The 22,551-nt window shown below is 38.3% G+C and overlaps 1 protein-coding gene across 2 annotated transcripts in view; it reads right to left on the bottom strand.

Moving 5' to 3' along the window:
• The window catches only part of ROS1 (ROS proto-oncogene 1, receptor tyrosine kinase), a 125,288-nt gene that overhangs the window by 61,153 nt on the left and 41,584 nt on the right, over positions 1–22,551 (bottom strand). Inside the window, exons 17-23 of one of the 2 annotated variants that reach the window (XM_040238425.1) lie at positions 21,227–21,418; positions 17,468–17,568; positions 6,274–6,491; positions 5,782–5,942; positions 5,266–5,410; positions 2,297–2,559; positions 88–151 (exon numbers count right to left, since the gene is read on the bottom strand). In XM_040238425.1, the coding sequence (XP_040094359.1) occupies positions 88–151; positions 2,297–2,559; positions 5,266–5,410; positions 5,782–5,942; positions 6,274–6,491; positions 17,468–17,568; positions 21,227–21,418 (1,144 nt within the window). The remainder of the gene's footprint in view (positions 1–87; positions 152–2,296; positions 2,560–5,265; positions 5,411–5,781; positions 5,943–6,273; positions 6,492–17,467; positions 17,569–21,226; positions 21,419–22,551) is intronic. The other variant, XM_040238424.1, reaches the window with a different exon arrangement.

The raw sequence follows: 22,551 nt of genomic DNA, 5'->3' as shown, positions 1-22,551 counted from the left end.
ATTTATATAAACTGATATAATATTAATATTTTATAATTAAATAACTGATTGTAATTAACATTTGTACAGGTTTCAGATAATAAATACCTGATGTTTTGGACTTTACTATGTCAGAAAATGGTCCAGGTCCTTTGGATGTGAAGACTCGAACCTAAAGAAAGAAAAGGATATAAAGAAGTGCTTTCAGAAGTGTCCTGAGTGACAATAATTAAGTTCTGAGACTGGTAAATTATTGAATGCTTCATTTCAGAGTTATGAGATACATTATGAATAGTTTGTTAGTCACATCTAAGTATACAGCAATAAATTATGAGGAAAAATATTGTCCTAAACCACTATTGCTAGGGCTTTTTTGTTCAGAAAAGTACAAAGTAATGGCACAAATCCCTATTGCAAAAGATCTAACATTTTTAAAAAAGGTCTTTAGCTATTTCCAAAATTAGGTGACGTGGAATATTTAACAGAAACAAAACTATATCGATTATGGTAAATTCCACTTATCATGAAATCCACATGAAGTTTCAAATAACTAAATTTACTGTACTTTTTAAAAAGGAGATTTATACAAAGAAAATAGAATTTAACCCTTATGTTTGAAAATGAATAGTGTGTTTCAAACCACTTTTACATAGATTATCTCCACAGCTACTGAGAGCAGAAACTGGACAAAGATCACCATTAGGGTGTCCAGCCAAAAGGACACATGTAGGGCCTGGCATGAGAACTAAGTCTTCTGAGGTCTGTATGCTTTTCTTCCTACTATGCCACATTGTATTCCAACAACATTTTTTAACAATTTTTATTAAAAGTCTTTTATTATATAATAATTATTTCCACTTCCAAACCTTGCCTGTGTACTACAGCCTACAAGAAAATTGCCATCCAAATGATGACCTTGAAAGACAGATCCTCAAGTGTTCTCTCAATCAACAAAATATTGGTTCATTTTTATTATACTTCTATTAAATCAATTCTACTGTATTCTATTTATTACTCTCTGTCTCTGGTATGTGTGTGTATGTCTGTGTGTAACATGGTGCATATATATATATATACACATATACTTTATATATATCAAGCAGCCTCCACTTTTGTACTGGACTATTCAAGTAAAACTCACGCCTATCCATGTGTGTCACTTTGCAAAGTTCTGTGCTGACTGAGATTTGAACCACGATAACCATATAGGCTCAGCAGTATAGAATCTGCCTGCCAGTGCAGGAGACATGGGAAGAATCCCTGGTGGAGGAAATGGCAAGCCACTCCAATATTCTTGCCTGGGATATCCCATGGACAGAGAAGCCTGGTGAGATACAGTTCACAGGGTCACAAGCGAGTCGGACACAACCGTGAGACTAAACAACATCAACAAACCATAGAGGCAAGCACACCTAACCAGTATATTTGTTTAATTGGCACACACATAATTCTTAACAAATAGAAATGTGTATTACCTTTCACTTCTATGTATAACTTTTATTAGTATATGTTAACCTAATATTTTATAAAAATAATTGTTGAATAAAAATTTTACAAAAATAAAATAGATCTTCTGGAAACCACAAATCTCTAAAACTCTGCCCCAAACCATATGTTTCCCAAAAAGGATGGAAAATAACTCTTAATATGCACAACCTTGTCACTAGCCTGATATATAATGAGGATAGAAAAATCATCAAGCCATCTACCATAAGGGGGAAGCTTTGTCATACTAAATTTAAAATGCCCAAACAGGTGGCAGTAGCTTTTTCCTTTTGACTCCTACTCTCTTTCACTTTCTTCTCTCTCAGCAGCCAGGTGAAAAATGTGAGATGTCAACTACTTAGACCCTCAGCTTTTATTTCCTTCAATAACTGGAAGTAAGGGCATCCCCACGTGTTGGATGCCTCCCAGCATTTGATGTGATATGATGGAAAGGATTCTAGAAGCCAGACCAAACAGCATACTACTTCCCAACCATACAGCTTTGGTACCTCACCGATGCACCCAGGGACATGGCTTTTTCTTCACAATGTGAAGATCAAATGAGAAAATCAATATAAAAGCACCTACCATGATACATGGCCTTTAGTGATGGGGCCAAAAATAACGATTTGTTCTGAATCTGGAAGCAAGAAAGTGTCAAGATGTCCTTTATCCTAGCTGTACCCTCTCCTTGCTGTATATTTGCTGCCCACTTGACCTCTGTGATTACAGCATACATCAGATTATTAACAGAGCAGACTTTTTAACCTGGTCCTTTAATCCACTCTCTGTTTACACTAAGACCCCCGTATCCCCATTTTCACTCTCGTACCTGGAAGGCAACACTGTACCCGGGACTCACGCCCTCAAGTTGAAAAGACATCACTGAGGGAGTGATGTTGACAGCAAGCCAGTCTTCAACTGTTTTGTTTGTGTTGTTTTGGTTGGATATTTGGTAGAAAATTTCAAATCTTGTTAACACACCATTTTCATGCTGAGGCTTATTCCACCTAAATTCCACCACAACTTCATTCTTGTTACGGTGTTTTTCACTTGGTAATATAAATATTCTGGGATTCTCTGGTGCTGATGGAACTGAAAAGCAGAAACACAGGGCAGAAAAGAATATAAGGTCAACTTCTATCACTCACGATGAGGGTACGGAGCAACGTACTAATAAATATTTCTCATTCCAGACAGTTAAGGTGTATCTATCTTGTCCTTAAAGATCTTCTGGAGAGAATATGCCATAGATTTCTTCAGGAACCTATCCTGATATTTCTGCTAGTCTTCCTTTTCTCCAACCCAAATCCTGCTTACTACCATTGAGGCTCATCTTTCTAGTCTGTGTTTGTATACATGGAAGCTGGCTAATTCTCCTTATAAAATACAGTATTTACTCTCATTCTGGAGGAAATGGCAGTCACCATTGGAAGGAAGACACTATCTCTATCTAGATTTTAGCCAATTCAGGGTATAAAATAAAGCATATCCAGGGTCCAGGTCGTCTCATCTAGAACCCTCTCTGAGAGTATAGCTTGACTGTTGCCATCTATTCTAGAGCCAAACCAAGCAATTGAGCCTCTCGCAGTCCTTTAATTAATTTCTCTCTGTGTGTGTATGTCAATCAAGAGAAACTCTTCCGCCTGTTTTCCAAGTCGTGCCATCCAAGACGTTCCTCTTCTTTCTCAGGATTCCCCCACAAGGTCTTCTCCCAGTCTGTCACTCCAATCCCATTGCTCCTTAATGTTCAGCCCTCACATCATTATCCAATCCCCAGGCCTTCTTAAACTGCACGTACATGGGATAAACCTCTTCTTGCTTCATCCCTTAGAGCCCAGCTAAAGTTTCCACTCCCCGAAGGAAGGCTTTCCCTGGTCACACCAGTCCCCAAGCATGGCCCTCTCTTAAGAATGCTTCACCTGATAGGGGTGAAGTTTTCATGGCTTGTTTATTCACTCTATGCTATTGCTAGTCAACTGTCTCTCTCTCTCATTTCTATTATTATTAGCAGTATCTGTGTTTTTCTCTCTGCATTTTTTAAACTTTTCCCCCCAGCTTTATGAAGATATAATTGATATACAGACTTCCCTGGTGGCTCAGACAGTAAAGAATCTCCTGCAATACAGGAGACCCAGATTCAATCCCTGAGTCAGGAAAATGCCCTGGTGGAGGGAATGGCACCCACTGCAGTATTCTTGCCTGGAGAATTGCATGGACAGAAGAGCCTGGCAGGCTAGAGTCCATGGGGTTGCAAAGAGTTGTATACGACTGAGTGACTAATACTTTCAATAGACATATAACGTTTAGGTTTAAGGTGTACAGTGTGATGGTGTGATACACACATATATATTGCAAAATGATTAAGGTCAATTAACACATCAACTTACATAATTATAATTGTTTGATGTGGCAATAATATTTACTATCTACTCTCTTAGCAACTTTCAGGTATATAACACAGTATTGTTGACTACAGTTACCATGATGTACATTGATCCCCAGAACTCATAACTGTTTTATGAGCTTCATCAGAGAAAGAGAGAAAGCACCTTTTCTTGATCCTTATTAAATCCCCCCAAATCTAGGAGAGGACTGGCACATAGTAAGTGCTTAATAAATATTTGTCAATTTGAATAATTTCCAACTATAGTATAAATTTCCCGAGGCAAGTGCCAAGTCGTATCATCCTTCCTTATTGCTGAGTACTGAAGACCCCTTGCTCTCAGTGCATCCCCTGATGGGTGCAGTCAAGTCCATTTCCACAGAAGAATTCTACCAAAGCTAACATCCCAAGACAATCTCAAAGAATGCACACCTGGATCCAAACGCTAACCGATCCAGAACCTGCCCAGGTTCCACTATGTTCCTGTTATGAGACTCATGAATAAATACTGCTGATAAAATCTTAACAGTTAAAAAAATGCAATGGCAAATGGATTTCTATGTTTATTGAGCTCTTACTGCCTGCCAGGTCCCATGCTGGGAAGTTTATATAAATTAAATTAACATGATATGATCATTTGCCAATGTTTACAAAAATGACTGGATGGAGATTTGAAGAAACTAGAGTGAAAAGTTCAGAGTAAGCCCCAGCCCCGCCACTTACTAACTGTCTTACATGGGGCAACTCCTAGGCTTAACATAACATAATAACCTGCTAAGAAATTGTTATCTCTTAGCATAACGGAGATAATAACACCTGTTCTACCTACAGCAGAGTTATGTAAGGATCAAATAAATAATACAATGATGTTTCTGACACATGATAGGGATATAATAAATGTTTAATAAAGAAATGATACATATAAATGTTGTTTGTACATTTTAAAGTGATATACACATGTAAAGATGTGACTAATTTTCTCTTTAAAAATATATTCCAAAGAAAAACATTTTTTTTTAAGTTTAGACATCCGTTGTTCACCTACAGAAGATTCTGAGTTACTTTCTGTAAGAACACTTCCTGGTAAACCTGCCTTCCAGGAAATATTTACGTTCTTAAATCCCCTTTGTCCTTATGAAGCATTTCACAAATAACCTGAAACATATTTCTGCATTATATACACACATCATCACAGTCAAGTGAAACAGTCTTTAAGGAATCTGAAATATTGTTTTGAAATGAATTATGCAGATTTAATTGTGCTATTCTAATCCCCAAAAAGTCACTGAAAGAGTATTGAATCTAAATACATCTACACAAAACTAAATGTTATTGTTAAAAATGATTAATTATCCATTCTAGATCATGGAAAGTGAGATTTTGCCTTTTTAAAAAAGAGATTTTAGCCCCTGTACCTGTTTCGGGTGTTCGGAGTGATAGAGATGTTTTGGGACCCTTTCCCCAGTAGGTATAAGGAATGACAGAGAGATTAAATAAGGCATAGGGCTCCAGCCCTTCCACAGTGAATACAGGTTTAGACTGTTGTTCACTAGCCAGGAACTAAAATATAAGCACAAAATATTATTTTCTTAGAAAGAGGATCATAACATTTTTTTCCAAATTACAATCTTAAAACTTTGGTCCACATGAAAGTTAACCTTGCAATTTTGGAAATGCTAATGTTGGTAAGTTCCATGTTGTTCCACAACACTAGTGTATGTAACACACGAATGGTTAACACTAACCATAAAGCAATCAGAGACTAGCTGTAAAACAGAATTCTCAGGAACAATCTTTATAACCAAATGCTACAGGAACAGTGAGGGAGATGGACTCAGCTAAGTAAAGAAAGTGCAAATCAATATAGGCAGGCCTGATGAAGATGGTACAGTCTGTTTGAAAACTAGAAGTTACTAGAACCAATGCCATACCTTAGAATGAACACTAAATTCCACACTGTAGAAAATCACGCCCCAATCCACTGCTGGGGGAGCATTCCAGAGGATGTGAAATCTCGAAGCATTTCCTTCAATCATAAATGAAGACTCTGGAATGGCATCTGGGATAACCTTAGGGGTAAAGGAAAAGTTCCCTATGGGATGAAGGAAAGAATAGAGAGAGAAAAAATGGGGATTATCAATTATCATGGACACATGGAATATTAATAGAAATTGCTGATAATTAGAACCAAAATGAAAATTTTCTTTCCTTTAATATATTCTGAAAATCATCTTTTTCTGACTGTTTCAGGCTGAAAATTTGGGTTAAGAGTTAAAAGGATTGCAAGCAAATCAACAGAAACTACTAAAGGCGTTTTTCCCTCTTAAAACATAATTTTAAAGGAAAAAAAAATACCGCAACCTTAAAATTTATTTAACAGAAAGTATGGAGAAGAGAGGGTAAGCAGGAATAAAATATCATACCTGGCAGAGGCTTGAGGGATGTCTGAACAATTGTGAACTGATTAAATTTCGCTGGTTCCAAAACAGAGACGCTGGTCCTCTGACCGATTTCCTGAGCTGTGATAATCCGAAAACCATTGATCCAGAAGAGCCGACCACTGTAGTACATCAGTGCATTCTGGGAAATGTCGGAGGTGCTCCAGGCTGCGAATTCTGTGATGGTGGTATCCCCAGCACTGCTGAAACAGGACGCCAATTAGCGTGTGTGTCTGGAGTGGGGTAAGGGTTGGTACATTCAAGTAGAGAATTCAAGAGGAGAGAATGTGTGTTTGTTTAGTGTGTGTGTTTGAGAACAAATTTTTCGACAATAATTCTCATTATTCTTAACTCTATGTAAAGCTGACTTTTTGCATTTTTTTCAGGAAGTATTCCTAAAGTAGATTTTCCAGGGCTTTTCTTACGAACGTGTTATTGCAATAGCAAGTGTTACACAGATCTTAATAAATCCTCGTGATTTTTCGTAATAACCCCACATTGAAGGCACAACCCACTGATTGGTTTCTCCTCACTGCCTTCCTCTTGTTCTTGGTTAGTCATACTGTTTACTCACCAACCTTTATTCTAAGCTGTTTGACACTTCACTTTATACTATTCACAACTGTCGGTTGCTTCATTGATACTTACCAATTTCCACAGTTTAGTCCAAATGCTCTGTTTCAGACCAGGGAATTCAAGTAAACAGAATGTCATTTAAAATTGCTTTTAAAGTTTTTTCTCAGTGATGAGGAATTTTATAATGATTTTTACTTTAAAAATCTGCTTGGTTTACTTCGGTTTTCTAGTACTAATTACTCCGGTTTTCTAGTACTAATTACTCTGGTTTTCTAGTACTCAATAATAACTATCTCAGTGATTCTCAGCCTTTTGGAATAGTCATTTCATTAAAAGAAAGTGATTTCTCTAAATCTTTTAAAGTGTTACATTCCCCTTTATAGAAAAATATGGCACTTAAAATCAAAATAAATAAAACTTTTGTTTTGAGAGTTTCATAATACCTCCTTGAGAAAACCAAAATTACCTCAGAGGATCTGGGAGTTGTGAGCCTTATAAAGAAAAACTACATTCACGCGTACTATTACCATAGTCCATTTTCTTGTAAAAGATTCTTTAGTCATACCTATTCAGATGTGAAGACAGCACCTGGCTTGCCTTTAGGACTTTCACCTTTTCTAATTTTACACTTTCTTGTTTTGACTTCTCATGAGACCTTTCCAGTATATCTCTTGGTGAGATATATAAAGCTAAATTCCATATGGAAAGAAGCTCACCAAGCAGCATGCAATTGACCTGAGAAGGCCGGCACTTCTGGACCATGCACAGGGCTGCTGCAGCCTAGATCCTACAGATAGGTTCCTGTTAGCCTTGTTCACAAGTGGTTTATTCAGCATTCCCCAAACGGTCTCCAGGATAGAGACTTCCCTGCAGGCTGAGACTGGAAATCCCTTAATTGTCATTGGCTGGGATTGCCCTTCATGCCCAGCTGAAGACTTTTATTCTGTGAATATCTTCTGGGCGGATCCAAAAATTCTTGACATCTGGTGTTCATCACAATTTCAGCACAACCTCCTCACTTGTAGGAAGTCAGCACCTCAAACCCTTCAGTCCACAGCAACAGGTAAGTTCAGTTCAGTTCATTTCAGTCGCTCAGTCGTGTCCGACTCTTTGAGACCCCATGAATCACAGCACGCCAGGCCTCCCTGTCCATCACCAACTCCCGGAGTTCACTCAGACTCACGTCCATCAAATTGGTAATGCCATCCAGCCATCTCATCCTCTGTCGTCCCCTTCTCCTCCTGCCCCCAATGCCTCCCAGCATCAGAGTCTTTTCCAATGAGTCAACTCTTCACATGAGGTGGCCAAAGGACTGGAGTTTCAGCTTTAGCATCATTCCTTCCAAAGAAATCCCAGAGCTGATCTCCTTCAGAATGGACTGGTTGGATCTCCTTGCAGTCCAAGAGACTCTCAAGAGTCTTCTCCAACACCACAGTTCAAAAGCATCAATTCTTCGGCGCTCAGCCTTCTTCACAGTCCAACTCTCACATCCATACATGACTACTGGAAAAACCATCGCCTTGACTAGACGGATCTTAGTCGACAAAGTAATGTCTCTGCTTTTGAATATGCTATCCAGGTTGGTCATAACTTTTCTTCCAAGGAGTAAGTGTCTTTTAATTCATGGCTGCAGTCACCATCTGCAGTGATTTTGGAGCCCCAAAAAATAAAGTCTGACACTGTTTCCACTGTTTCTCCATCTATTTCCCATGGAGTGATGGGACCGGATGCCATGATCTTCATTTTCTGAATGTTGAGCTTTAAGCCAACTTTTTCACTCTCCTCTTTCACTTTCATCAAGAGGCTTTTGTGTTCCTCTTCACTTTCTGCCATAAGGGTGGTTATGGTTAACCTCATCTGCGTATGTGAGGTTATTGATATTTCTCCCAGCAATCTTGATTCCAGGTTGTGTTTCTTCCAGTCCAGCATGTCTCATGATGTACTCTGCATAGAAGTTAAATAAGCAGAGTGACAATATGCAGCCTTGACATACTCCTTTTCCTATTTGGAACCAGTCTGTTGTTCCATGTCCAGTTCTAACTGTTGCTTCCTGGCTTGCATACAGATTTCTCAAGAGGCAGGTTAGGTGGTCTGGTCTTCCCATCTCTTTCAGAATTTTCCCCAGTTTATTGTGATCCACACAGTCAAAGACTTTGGCATAGTCAAAGGCTTTGGCATAGTCAATAAAGCAGAAATAGATGTTTTTCTGGAACTCTCTTGCTTTTACCATGATCCAGCGGACATTGGAAATTTGATCTCTGGTTCCTCTGCCTTTTTGAAAACCAGCTTGAACATCTGGAAGTTCATGGTTCACATATTGCTGAAGCCTGGCTTGGAGAATTTTGAGCATTACTTTACTAGCTTGTGAGATAGTGCAATTGTGTGGTAGTTTGAGCATTCTTTGGCATTGCCTTTCTTTGGGATTGGAATGAAAACTGACCTTTTCCAGTCCTGTGACCACTGCTGAGTTTTCCAAATTTGCTGGCATTTTGAGTGTGGCACTTTCACAGCATCATCTCTCAGGATTTGAAATAGCTCAACTGGAATTCCATCACCTCCACTAGCTTTGTTCATAGTGATGATTTCTAAGGCGCACTTGACTTCACATTCCAAGATGTCTGGCTCTAGGTGAGTGATCACACCATCGTGATTATCCGGGTCATGAAGATCCTTTTTGTACAGTTCTTCTGTGTATTCTTGCCATCTCTTCTTAATATCTTCTGCTTCTGTTAGGTCCAGACCATTTCTGTCCTTTATCATGGCAAAGCTGGATTTAAATCGAAGCTCAACAAAAAATTCACTAAAAGGTAACTCCTTCCATGAAGCATGAGATATGTATAGAGGTCAGCTGAGGTTACTCTACTGGAGGTTTACTCATTTATTCAGCAAATGTTGGGTGCCTAGTTCTGTGGTGGCCACTAGGAATACAGTGGTAAATAAGACAAATGAAATTCCTGCCCTCCTAGAATATACAGCCTAGTAGATTAGGAAGGTAAGAAACAAATAACTACATCATTGAATGACACTTTAAATGGAAAGGTAGAATGGGCTGATCTGGTCAGAGAAAGCCTTTCTTAGAGAAAATCATGTTTAAGCTGAGCCATGCAGTCTGAACACAAAGTAACCAAGAGAAGCAGGTTTGGGGACCATTTTATTCAGAGAGAACAGCAGGGTGTAGGCACCTTTAGAGCAATATACTCAGTTCTGACGTGACTAAATATGCCTGAACTTTTACGACAGATGCAACCTGTTTTAACCTCCAAGACAGATATGGTGTTATACTGATGATAGATTCATTATTTAATAAACCAAAGGGAATGGTTGTACATAGCAGAGGGAACAGTTTGAAAAGCCACTTACAGTTGTCTTCAAGTTCAGGGTATGCCGAAAGACAGTAAACAGCTAATCTCATCTCTATTGTTGTTTAGTCACTAAGTCACATCCGACTCTTTGTGACTCCATGGATTGCAGCCTACCAGGCTTCTCTGTCCATGGGATTTCTCCAGGCAAGAATATTGGAGTGGGTTGCCATTTCCTTCTCCAGGCAATCTTTCTGACCCAGAGATCGAACTTGCGTCTCCTGAACTGGCAGGTGGATTCTTTACCACTGAGCCACCAGGGAAGCCCAATCTCATCTCTACTGTATCCTAGAATTACACTGTCCAATAAGATAGGCTACAGGCGACTACTAAGCCCTTAGCTACTAAAATTAAGAAACTGAATTTTTATGTTATTTAATCTTAGTTAACTTAGGTTAGAATTTTAAGCTAATATTTTATTTATTTATATGTTATAAATCATATATATGATTTACTAGAAAACTTTTCATGTATTTTGGAAAAACTTGGGTACATAAATCAACTTTTTCAACTGTAAATTTTATAAAATCTAACTACAGATCAAATATTTCCTATAAAAACTTAGTGTGCAAATTGAGATGTGCTATGTATGTAAAATACACCCAGGCTATTAATTAGAATTAATATGAAAATGCAAATATCTCATTAATAATTTACCTATGTTTTTACTTTTTCAAATGAAGCAACTAGGAAGTTTACAGTTATGTATGTAGCTCACATTATTTGTATTGGGCAGTGATGATCTAGACTAGAGGTAAGGAACTTGAAATGCTGAAGAAGGAATTTTGGTTTTAAATTAGGGAAAATTTTCTGCCTGTAAGATGGTTCTGGAATTCCTATCTTTATCTACCACTGTTTTTTTCTGGTGTGATGAAAAGGCAAGACTTACTTGGAGGGCAAAATGCCTGTCATTTGTATAACCTTGTCAAGATTTGTTGCACTCCATTGGACATACATACAAGGAAAATTAACCTTGAGATAAAGAAATGCATTTTAAAGGAGAAACTTCCTTCTGTTATCTGCTGAATCCAATAGTATTGATTTTCTGGACACTTGAGAGCAGGACTCTCAACGCCAGTTAGACTGTCAGAGGACACCTCTGAGGTGTGCAGACGCATACAGAGAGTCATGATCCTTCAGGACCCTGTCACTGGGAGCACGGTTTATATCACACAGACAGATTCTTCTGACAGTCAGACTGCCAGTACTTCACATTTCTAGGAAAAGGAACAGCCAGTTTTCTATGGTTCACAACTGGGAAACTAGCTAGGGCTATATGCTACAGCTGCTATAAAATAAATGATTAATCAGATTGCTGTGTATATGCTTGTATGCATTTTATATATCTGGGTTCAGTTCCTGGGTTGGGAATATCCCCTGGAGAAGGGAATGGCTATCCACTCCAATATTCTTGCCTAGAGAATTGCAGGACAGAGGAGCCTGGCAGGCTATAGTCCATGGGGTCACAAAGAGTTGACCCCATGAGTGACTGAGGATGCATGCACATACACCTTTATATATACACACACATACACTCCATTATATGCTTATATATGACTGCTGCTGCTGCTGCTGAGTCACTTCAGTCGTGTCTGACTCTGTGCAACCCCAGAGACGGCAGCCCACCAGGCTCCCCCGTCCCTGGGATTCTCCAGGCAAGAACACTGGAGTGGGCTGCCATTTCCTTCTCCAATGGGTGAAAGTGAAAAGTGAAAGTGAAGTCGCTCAGTCATGTCCGATTCTTTGAGATCCCATGGACTGCAGCCCACCAGGCACCTCCATCCATGGGATTTTCCAGGCAAGAGTACTGGAGTGGGGTGCCATTGCCTTCTCCATTACATATGTATACATATTCCTTTTTCATATTCTCTATGATTAAGAATTTTTCCATAAACCAAACAAAAGTATTTTTTAATCTAAAAGTAATCTTGAAATTGTATTCATAGAACAGGAACTTTGGCCTTTGTAAGATTAGACTCTTTTGAAAATTTGATGAAATGATGGATTCTCAGCTTCCAACAACTCACACACATCCTGAAGCCAGCCATGAGCTCCCTAGGGAGTCTAAGAACCCAGCATTAGAAATCTCTGCCCTAGAGCAGGACCTTTTGCTTTACTTTAACCTTTTCCTGACTATCTCCCCCATTTACTGTGTAACAGTAGCAAATTTATACACATCTCTGCTTCAATGTCCTCTTCTATGAAATAATATGACCTCTAAATTACCCCTTTGACTGCTGTTCTCTAATGACTTTTTGTCCTTATTTTAATTTGAGATTTTGGGGGCAGGAGGAAAAGGAGACGACAGAGGATGAGATGGCTGGATGGCATCACCAACTCAATGGACGTGAGTTTGAGTGAACTCTGGGAGTTGGTGATGGACAGGGAGGCCTGGCGTGCTGCAATTCATGAGGTCGCAAAGAGTCGGACATGACTGAGTGACTGAACTGAACTGAACTGTTTCCTTGAAGTTAAAAACTATTGGCTGTTTAAACTAAAAATAGTAAGAAACATGGATTTTATAGTATAGGTAAAAGTAAAACATATGACAATAAGAGCACAAAGTCACTTCTGTCATGTCTGACTCTGCGATGCCATAGACAGCAGCCCACCAGGCTCCCCCATCCCTGGGATTCTCCAGGCAAGAACACTGGAGTGGGTTGCCATTGCAATAATTGGAAACATATAATTATAAAGTTTTTAAATCATTTATGAAATAAGAACACTTTGAATATGACAATGGTAAGTTGAAGATGTTTACTGTTAAAAGTGCTTATTTTACTCTCTAAAGCAATCTAAAGAAAATTATAATACACATAATTTAAATGTCATAAGAGGAGATAAAATGGAATACTAAAATAGTATTTTATTCACTGTCAAAAATGCATAAAGTAGAATAGAGGAATAAATGGCTGATGAGACTAATGGAAGTCAAACACCAAGATGGTAGACTTAAATCCAAACATAACAATAAATAATCATACTAGATGTAAATGAACCAAACATCCCAATTAAAAGGCAGAAACTGTCAGACTGCATAAAAAGCAAAAACTTATATGCTGTTTACAAGGAACACACTTTAAGGGTAAAGACAAATTGAAAGTAAAGAGATAAAGAGCTGTGCCCTGCAAACTAAGCATAAGAATGCTGCTATGACTTTCTTAATATCCTAATATCACAAATATTAACTTCCAAGGTAAGGAGCAGCAGCTGTGCTTTCCTGGAGCAGCCGTGAAGAGATACCCCACGTCCCAGGTAAGAGAAACCCAAGTAACACGACAGGCACTGAGAGAGGGCATCAGAGAGCAACAGATAGAAACCACAGTCACAGACAGCTAGCCAATCTGATCACACGGACCACAGCCTTGTCTAACTCAGTGAAACTAAGCCATGCTGTGTGGGGCCACCCAAGACAGACAGGTCGTGGTGGAGACGTCTGACAGAATGTGGTCGACTGGAGAAGGGAATTGCAAACCACTTCAGGATTCTTGCCTTGAGAACCCCATGAACAGTATGAAAAGGCAAAAAGATAGGACACTGAAAGATGAACCCCCTGGGTCGGTAGGTGCCCAATATGCTACTGGAGATCAGTCCAGAAATATCTCCAGAAAGAATGAAGGGATAGAGCCAAAACAAAAACAACACTCAGTTGTGGATGGGACTGGTGATAGAAGCAAGGTTCAATGCTATAAAGAGCAATATGGCATGGGAACCTGGAACGTTAGGTCCATGAATCAAGGCAAATTGGAAGTGGTCAAACAGGAGATGGCAAGAGTGAACATTGACATTCTAGGAATCAGCAAACTAAGATGGACTGGAATGGGTGAATTTAACTCAGATGACCATTATATCTACTACTGTGGACAGGAATCCCTTAGAAGAATTGGAGTAGCCATCATAGTCAAAAAAGAGACCGAAATGCAGTACTCAAATGCATCTTTTGGATGCAATCTCAAAAACTACAGAATGATCTCTGCATTTCCAAGGCAAACCATTCAATATCACAGTAATCCAAGTCTATGCTCCAACCAGTAATGCTGAAGAAGCTGAAGTTGAACAATTCTATGAAGACCTACAAGACCTTCTAGAACTAATACCCAAAAAAGATGTCCTTTTCATTATAGGGGACTGGAATACAAAAGTAGGAAATCAAGAAACACCTGGAGTAACAGGCAAATTTGGCCTTGGAGTATGGAATGAAGCAGGGCAAAGGCTAAGAGAGTTTTGGCAAGAGAACGCATGGTCATAGCAAACACCCTCTTCCAACAACACAAGGGAAGACTACACATGGACATTACCAGATGGTCAACACTGAAATCAGAATGATTATATTCTTTGCAGCCAAAGATGGAGAAGCTCTATACAGTCAGCAAAAACAAGACTGGGAGCTGACTGTGGCTCAGATCATGAACTCCTTACTGCCAAATTTAGACTGAAATTGAAGAAAGTGGAGAAAACCACTAGACCATTCAGTTATGACCTAAATCAAATCCCTTATGATTATACAGTGGAAGTAAGAAATAGATTTAAGGGACTAGATCTGATAGACAGAGTGTCTGATGAACTATGGACGGAGGTTCATTACATTGTATAGGAGACAGGAATCAAGACCATCCTGAAGAAAAAGAAATGCAAAAAAGCAAAATGGCTGTCTAAGGGGCCTTGCAAATAGCTGTAAAAAGAAGGAAAGTGAAAAGCAAAGGAGAAAAGGAAAGATATACCCCACCTGAATGCAGAGTTCCAAAGAATAACAAGGAGAGATAAGAAAGCCTTCCTCAGAGATCAATGCAAAAAACAGAGGAAAACAACAGAATGGGAAAGACTAGAGATCTCTTCAAGAAAATTAGAGATACCAAGGGAACATTTTATGCAAAGATGGGCTTGATAAAGGACAGAAATGGTAGGGACCTAACAGAAGCAGAAGATATTAAGAAAAGGTGACAAGAATACACAGAAGAACTGCACAAAAAAGATCTTCATGACCAAGATAATCACGATGGTGTGATCACTCACCTAGAGCCAGACATCCTGGAATGTGAAGTCAAGTGGGCCTTAGAAAGCATCACTACAAACAAAGCTAGTGGAGGTGATGGAATTCCGGTAGAACTATTTCAAATCCTGAAAGATGATGCTGTGAAAGTGCCACACTCAATATGCCAGCAAATTTGGAAAACTCAGCAGTGGTCACAGGACTAGAAAAGGTCAGTTTTCATTCCAATTCCAGAGAAAGCAATGTCAAAGAATGCTCAAATTACCACTCAATTGCACTCATCTCACACACTAGCAAAGTAATGCTCAAAATTCTCCAAGGCAGGCTTCAGCAATATGTGAACCGTGAACTCCCTGATGTTCAAGCTGGTTTTAGAAAAGGCAGAGGAACCAGGGATCAAATTGCCAACATCTGCTGGATCATGGTAAAAGCAAGAGAGTTCCAGAAAAACATCTGTTTCTGCTTTATTGACTATGCCAAAGCCTTTGACTGTGTGGATCACAATAAACTGTGGAAAATTCTGAAAGGGATGGGAATACCAGAACACCTGACCTGCCTCCTGAGAAATCTGTATGCAGGTCAGGAAGCAACAGTTAGAACTGGACAGGGAACAACAGACTGGTTCCAAATAGGAAAAGGAGTACATCAAGTCTGTATATTGTCACCCTACTTATTTAACTTCTATGCAGAGTACATCATGAGAAATGCTGGGCTAGAGGAAGCACAAGCTGGAATCAAGATTGTTGGGAGCTATATCAATAACCTCAGATATGCAGATGACAGGTGTCATATGCAGATGACACCCTTATGGCAGAAAGTGAAGAGGAACTAAAGAGCCCCCTGATGAAAGTGAGAGAGGAGAGTGAAAAAGTTGGCTTAAAGCTCAACATTCAGAAAACTAAAGTCATGGCATCCGGTCCCATCACTTCATGGGAAATAGATGGGGAAACAGTGAAAACAGTGGCTAACTTTATTTTTCTGGGCTCCAAAATCACTGCAGATAGTGACTGCAGCCATGAAATTAAAAGACACTTCCTCCTTGGAAGGAAAGTTATGACCAACCTGAATAGCATATTAAAAAGCAGAGACATTACTTTGCCAACAAAGGTCCATCTAGTCAAAGCTATGGTTTTTCCAGGGGTCATGTATGGATGTGAGAGTTGGACTATAAAGAGGGCTGAGCACAGAAAAATTCATGCTTTTCAACTGTGGTGTTGGAGAAGACTGTTGAGAGACCCTTGGACTGCAAGGAGATCCAACCAGTCCATCCTAAAGGAAATCAGTCCTGGGTGTTCATTGGAAGGACTGATGTTATAGCTAAAACTCCTATACTCTGGCCACGTCATGCAAAGAGCTGACTCAGTGCAAAAGACCATAATCCTGGGAAAGATTGAGGGCAGGAGGAGAAGGGGACGACAGAGGATGAAATGGTTGGATGGCATCACCAACTCGATGGATGTGGGTTTGGGTGGACTCCGGCAGCTGGTGATGGACAGGGACGCCTGGCGTGCTGCAGTTCATGGGGTCGCAAAGAGTCGGACATGACTGAGTGACTGAAATGAACTGAACTGAATATCAAAATAGTCTTTAAAATTAAGAGTATTACCATAGATGAATGAGAATATTTTATAGTGACGAAAGGAAATATAATCAAGTATATAGATAAGAATACTAAACACAAAGCATTCAGATAGATCAACTAAAGAGGTCTACCGGCCTGTCTATAATCATAGTTAGAGACTGTTAAGAAGCACAGAAACCTATCCACTCATTTCCTAGGCTCTTGAGGGGCATTCTTCTCAGTGCCTCTGCTGGACTCTCTTTATACCCCATTGCCACGTTCACCATGGTGGCGGTTTATTCGGCTAAGTCATGTTTGACTCTTGCGATCTCATGGACTGTAGCCCGCCAGGTTCCTCTGTCCATAGGATTCTCCAGGCAAGAATACTGGAGTAGGGTGCCATTTCCTTCTCCAGGAGATCTTCCCAACCCAGGGACTGAACCCAAGTCTTTGTCATTGCAGGTAGATTCTTTACCAACTGAGCTAAGAGGAAAGCCATAGAATATTCACCATGTTCTACACTAATTAGTTGTTTACAAACTCATCTTTCCTTGCAAGCACAATGTCTGCAAACACAGTGGATAATTAGTAAATGTTTATTGAAAGAATAAATGAATTCTTAAGCACTATCATTTATAACTAAGGGGCAAGTTACTTTCTTTTTTTCAACCGATTGCCTTTAGTATTACTCACCTTTGACCCCGAAGAACAGCTGTATACAGGTGAATACACTGACTATCTTGAACCAACCAATATAGGAACCCATCACTAAGGTCTAAAGTTAAAGCAATTACCTAAATAGAAAATAAGGAAAGAAAACAAATCAAATACATATTTAATCTTTGTGATTACATCATGCTTAAGCTACAGATTTCTCTTTAGCATCCTCTTTGGAATAATAAACAGTGATTTTTACCTTTTACTGAATATAAATATCATGTAAATTTGCTTATTACTATGTAGTTTGGATATAAGCACTAGTTTCCTAAAAATCCTCAAATGGCAGGAACTATCTATTATTCACTTCTATATACTTATCTCTAGTGGTTCTCAAAGTTTGATTTTTGGACTACCAGGATCAGCATCACCTGGGAACTTGTTACAAAGTTTCAACCACACTCCAGGTCCTACTGAATGAGGAACATTGAACCACTGTGCCAAGCCTTGTCTAAAGCTAGCACAACTTTGGACTCTTCAGCCACATCGGTCAATGAATCTGATTGTTGTTTAAATCAGTTGTTCTCAAACATTGCTGCAGATTAGAATTACCTGTGATTCTTTAAATATATCAATTTCCAGTCTGGCATCCTGTTAAATTTTAATCTCTGGAGATGGTACCCAGTCTCCAGTACGTCTTCAAATTCCCCAGATAATTCCAATGTGTCACCAAGTTTGAGAACCAACCATTCAAGCCATTTTAAATTATATTAATATCTGTTAATTATAACTGAAAACATGCTGATAATTTTCTAAAATACAATATAGACATGGTTTTCATGTGATACAATTGGATAGAGTCGTGTCCATATGGAACTTTAGTCCCATTTCCAGCTGACATCTTACAACCACTTTTTGTTACTCTTTGTCTTCTTGTTACAATTTGTGTCTTAATTTTAAGTCCAGTTAATTAGGTGAGACCTGTGGAAAGACTGAGTCTCCTATGAAATAGAGTGCAAGAGATAGAATTTACAATCCAAGGGATCTTTTTCGCTTTCTTTGGCTTTATCGGTATTGAGATTACAAGGAGTCTGACCTCAGAGTAGTGGAGTCTTTCTAGAGCAGGGCTGGAGCCTAAGAGGTATCAGATAAAATAAAATTGATGACTATATCTTTAGCAAGATATAACAGCATATAAACAAAAGCATCAACCAGTGAAAAATATAAAAAGAATATAATGAAGTATCCAAGAACTAAAAGTACTTGGTTATCCAAGATGTGCTATAAAGAAGGGAGAGGGTGGGATGATTTGGAAGAATGGCATTGAAACATGTATGATATCATATGAGAAACGAATCGCCAGTCCGTGTTCGATGCAGGATAAAGGATGCTTGGGGCTGGTGCACTGGGATGACCCAGAGGGATGGTATGGGGAGGGAGGTGGCAGGGAGGTTCAGGATGGGGAACACGTGTACACCCGTGTTGGATTCATGTTGATGTATGGCAAAACCAATACAATATTGTAAAGTAATTAACCTCAAATTAAAATAAATAAATTTAAATTAAAAAAATAAAATGTGAGATTATACATTAAAAAAAAAAAGAAAGAATCTTGTTTTATGGCTGCCAGAACCTTCAGTCGTCATATGAATCACAGCCTTCTGTCTTTAAGAAAACTCAGCCTACTCTTTTTCCAAAAGGTAGAAAACTATTCTAGCAATTCTGAGCCTTTGGGGGTTTGAATTATGTCCTTGCTTCAGGCTAAAAGAGATTTATTGATAATTTTTCCAGTTAAAGTGAAACCAAGTTAATATTACTTTTTATCTATAATGAGATGCCCTAGAGTTTTATAAATTACAGATTAACTCTGCTTTATCTCTTAAAAAAGAAGATTCTACAGCTCCCTTTGCTGAAATAGGACAAACTATGCCAGCCATAAGTCACATTCAGGGGATGGATCATTACCCCATTCCTTTACACCAGCCATTGGAGCCCATGGTTAAACAGTGTCAGAGCGTGCTCCATAAACCTTTGGTAACCATCATTATGTCTAATAAAGCCCATCCCTTGGAAGTAATCCCTTTGATCTAAATTAAAACCTTGAAGTTTAATCCTGTGGTAAAATGTACTGTATATACTATGAGTCCTAGACCTTTTCACTTTAAAGAAATATCTCATTTCATTTTCCCTTTTCATCATACAAATGAGTCTTTCTATAAATGACTATTTTATTATACCTGTTGATTTCAAAGTAACTTATGACTCCATGACAAATTTGCGAGTAACATGTAAAGGAATGACAGTGAGAGGGAAAGCTTTACTCAGTGCAAAACATATTACCTTCAACACACTCCCTAGCATTAACAGAGATAGATGAATAAAACGTCAAACAGCGGAACCAGAACACATATTGGCACAAGCAGCAGCACCATTAGCCAGCCTGTGAGAGAGTTTGGAGTGGATTTTAAATAAAAATGTATTTCCTCAAACATGCTGAGAACTCTAAAAATTCACTCATTTATAGAAAAGTCCCCAAGGCCACTCCAGGGCTATCCTGAGTAGATGTATCCCAAAGGACGAGATCAGGACAGCAGGGTGATTACAGACAAAGTCAAGGGGATGAATAGGAAGTTACTCTTGAGATACTATTATCTTTAATATGCTTTTTAAAAAAGAGTTTTTCCCCTAACATTTTTTTATTAAAACATAAAAAATATACTTTGTATTCAGACTCAAGTGGCCCCAAAATACAATTAAGGGATCTTTTCATTGTTTGACAGAGATGAATAATCTCTGGATATGGTGTGCAAACATCTATTTCTTTTAAATACCTGTGTTATAATCTGTATATGAAAATATTAGGAATTATAACCAGCACGTCTTTTGGAATTGAGGATCAAATGACTCAACAATTTGTTTGTTTGTTTATAAATGATCTGGTATACCTGTACTATGTATGTTTTATCTCTACTAACAACAAAAAGGGATAAAAAATTTTAAGAAATATTAAATAGATAGAAATAGTATGGATGATTTATTTCTTCCTCACACTTTTCAGTAATTTCTAAAATTTCTACAGTAGACATATTCTTAAGATCATCAGAAAAAGTAAAATTTCAAAATATAGATGGATAGCTAGAGGGAAGCTAACTAAACAGGATCAAGAAAAATAGATATTGCTTCTAGAAGTTGAGGAAGTAAAAAAAAATTGCCTTAGAATCATTTCTCTTAATATATTATTGCATTTTTTAGATTGAGTTACAAAATATAACAACTATTGAGTGGTTGTTCTCACTACTTCCCATGAATTATCTCATTTAATCATCACAACAACCCTAAGAGGGAGGACAATTGTTAATATTCCCATTTTTCAGTTAATGAAACAGTCACAGAAAAGTCAAATAACTTTCCTAGGAGCTGCATAGTTATCAGAGCAGTCAATACCAGAAATTGACTAAAAATAATAAAACACCTAATAATCACCCAAGAAGAAGTTCTAAAATATTCAATAGAATTCCTAAAGACTATTAAAATGGACAAATTAAGATGCTCTTAAAGTGTGAGCTTCAAGATAAAGCAAAATATAAAAATCTCCATATTATATTTTATTTAATCAATTATGACAATCAAATAAGACTTAGAGAAATTTGGTTATACCAAGATCTTACCATAGTAGTATTTCCTTTCAGATTCTACCTGAAGTATTCACAACAAGTGGAAATAGTATTATTATAACTATACAACAGCACTATTTAGTATAATTAAATGATCAGATGTTATTTTTTTAACTTTCACCTTTTTCCCAGAAAACCAAGGCTGCGCCTGTAATACAAGTGGACTTTCTCCATTTAGCCTGGTACTTTCAACTGAATATAACGTGGTCCAATAGAGATATCCACCAACCGAGTCCACCACCATATCATTTACCAGCAACTTCACGTGAGTCACAATGTCTGTGCGTCCTGTCGACACAGACTGCCTTTGAATCTATAAAATAATCATGACTCAGTTTTAGTGATTTTTAAATGGCATCATTATTTCTGAATAGTTTATTGCAATTGTTAGTAAATTACTGCATTCACCCATTCATTTCTGCAACCATAAATATTTACTAGCATTCCGCTGTGTCATGCGCCTAGCTTCGGGAATGTAATTACAAGGAAGCTTACTCCTTTTCATGTCTCCAAAGAGAAAGGAGATACACTTACTTTGAGTTAATACTTGCTCTTTCTAATCAGACACCTAGACAATCAACACATAATCAAAACATAAGAATGTATTTGGTTAGACTCCCAAAGATGTATACTCCAAATAGTGATGTCTCTCCACGCTCCTCGCTGTTTAATCTCCCTAATATTAATTACTGTAATTATTAAGTACCTATTATATGCCAGGCACTGTACTACTTTTTTATCTTTAAAATATTAGTTATTATAACCCTCACATTAAGCCTGTAAAGAATTTCCATTTCCTACTTTTTCACAAGTAAGCTGGATTTAAAAAGGTGAAGTGATTTTTCAAGAATTTAAATAATTTTATAAGAAACAGAGCAAACACTTGAAACCAGTTTTCATACTACTCTACCACTTCCTCCTTCAAAACTATTTTCAAACTAATCCATTTTGGGAATCATTCTCTGATTAACCCCACTCAGCTCCATTCTGCCTACAAGTCATTGGCACTTATGAATTCAGACTATACCATATTACTTTGCTTCTAAATACAATGCTCTGTCCCTGGAGAAGGAAATGGCAACCCACTCTAGTATGCCTGCCTGGAAAATCCCATGGACAGAGGAGCCTGGTGGGCTACAGTCTATGGAATTGCAAAGAGTCGGACACAACTGAGCACACACAACAGCAATGCTCTGTATACTTCTAATGATTCGTGATGTTTTCTTTTTTTTTTGCACTGGTCTTAGTTGTGGCATGTGGGATCTAGTCTCCTGACCAGGAATCGAACCCAGGCCCCCCAGGAATTGGGAATGTGGAGTCTTAGCCACTGGACCACCAAGGATGTCCCCATGAATTTATTTTTATGTCATGAAAAGAACAGGGGCAAGTGGTGATGGTTGCACAGCACAAAACATACTAAAAACCACTGCATTTTATATAATCGAA

Source organism: Oryx dammah, unplaced genomic scaffold, assembly GCF_014754425.2.
Source record: "Oryx dammah isolate SB20612 unplaced genomic scaffold, SCBI_Odam_1.1 HiC_scaffold_4, whole genome shotgun sequence".
NCBI lineage: Eukaryota > Metazoa > Chordata > Mammalia > Artiodactyla > Bovidae > Oryx > Oryx dammah.
The sequence above is the reverse complement of the archived record's forward strand: the minus strand, read 5'-3'. Positions and strand labels throughout refer to the sequence as shown.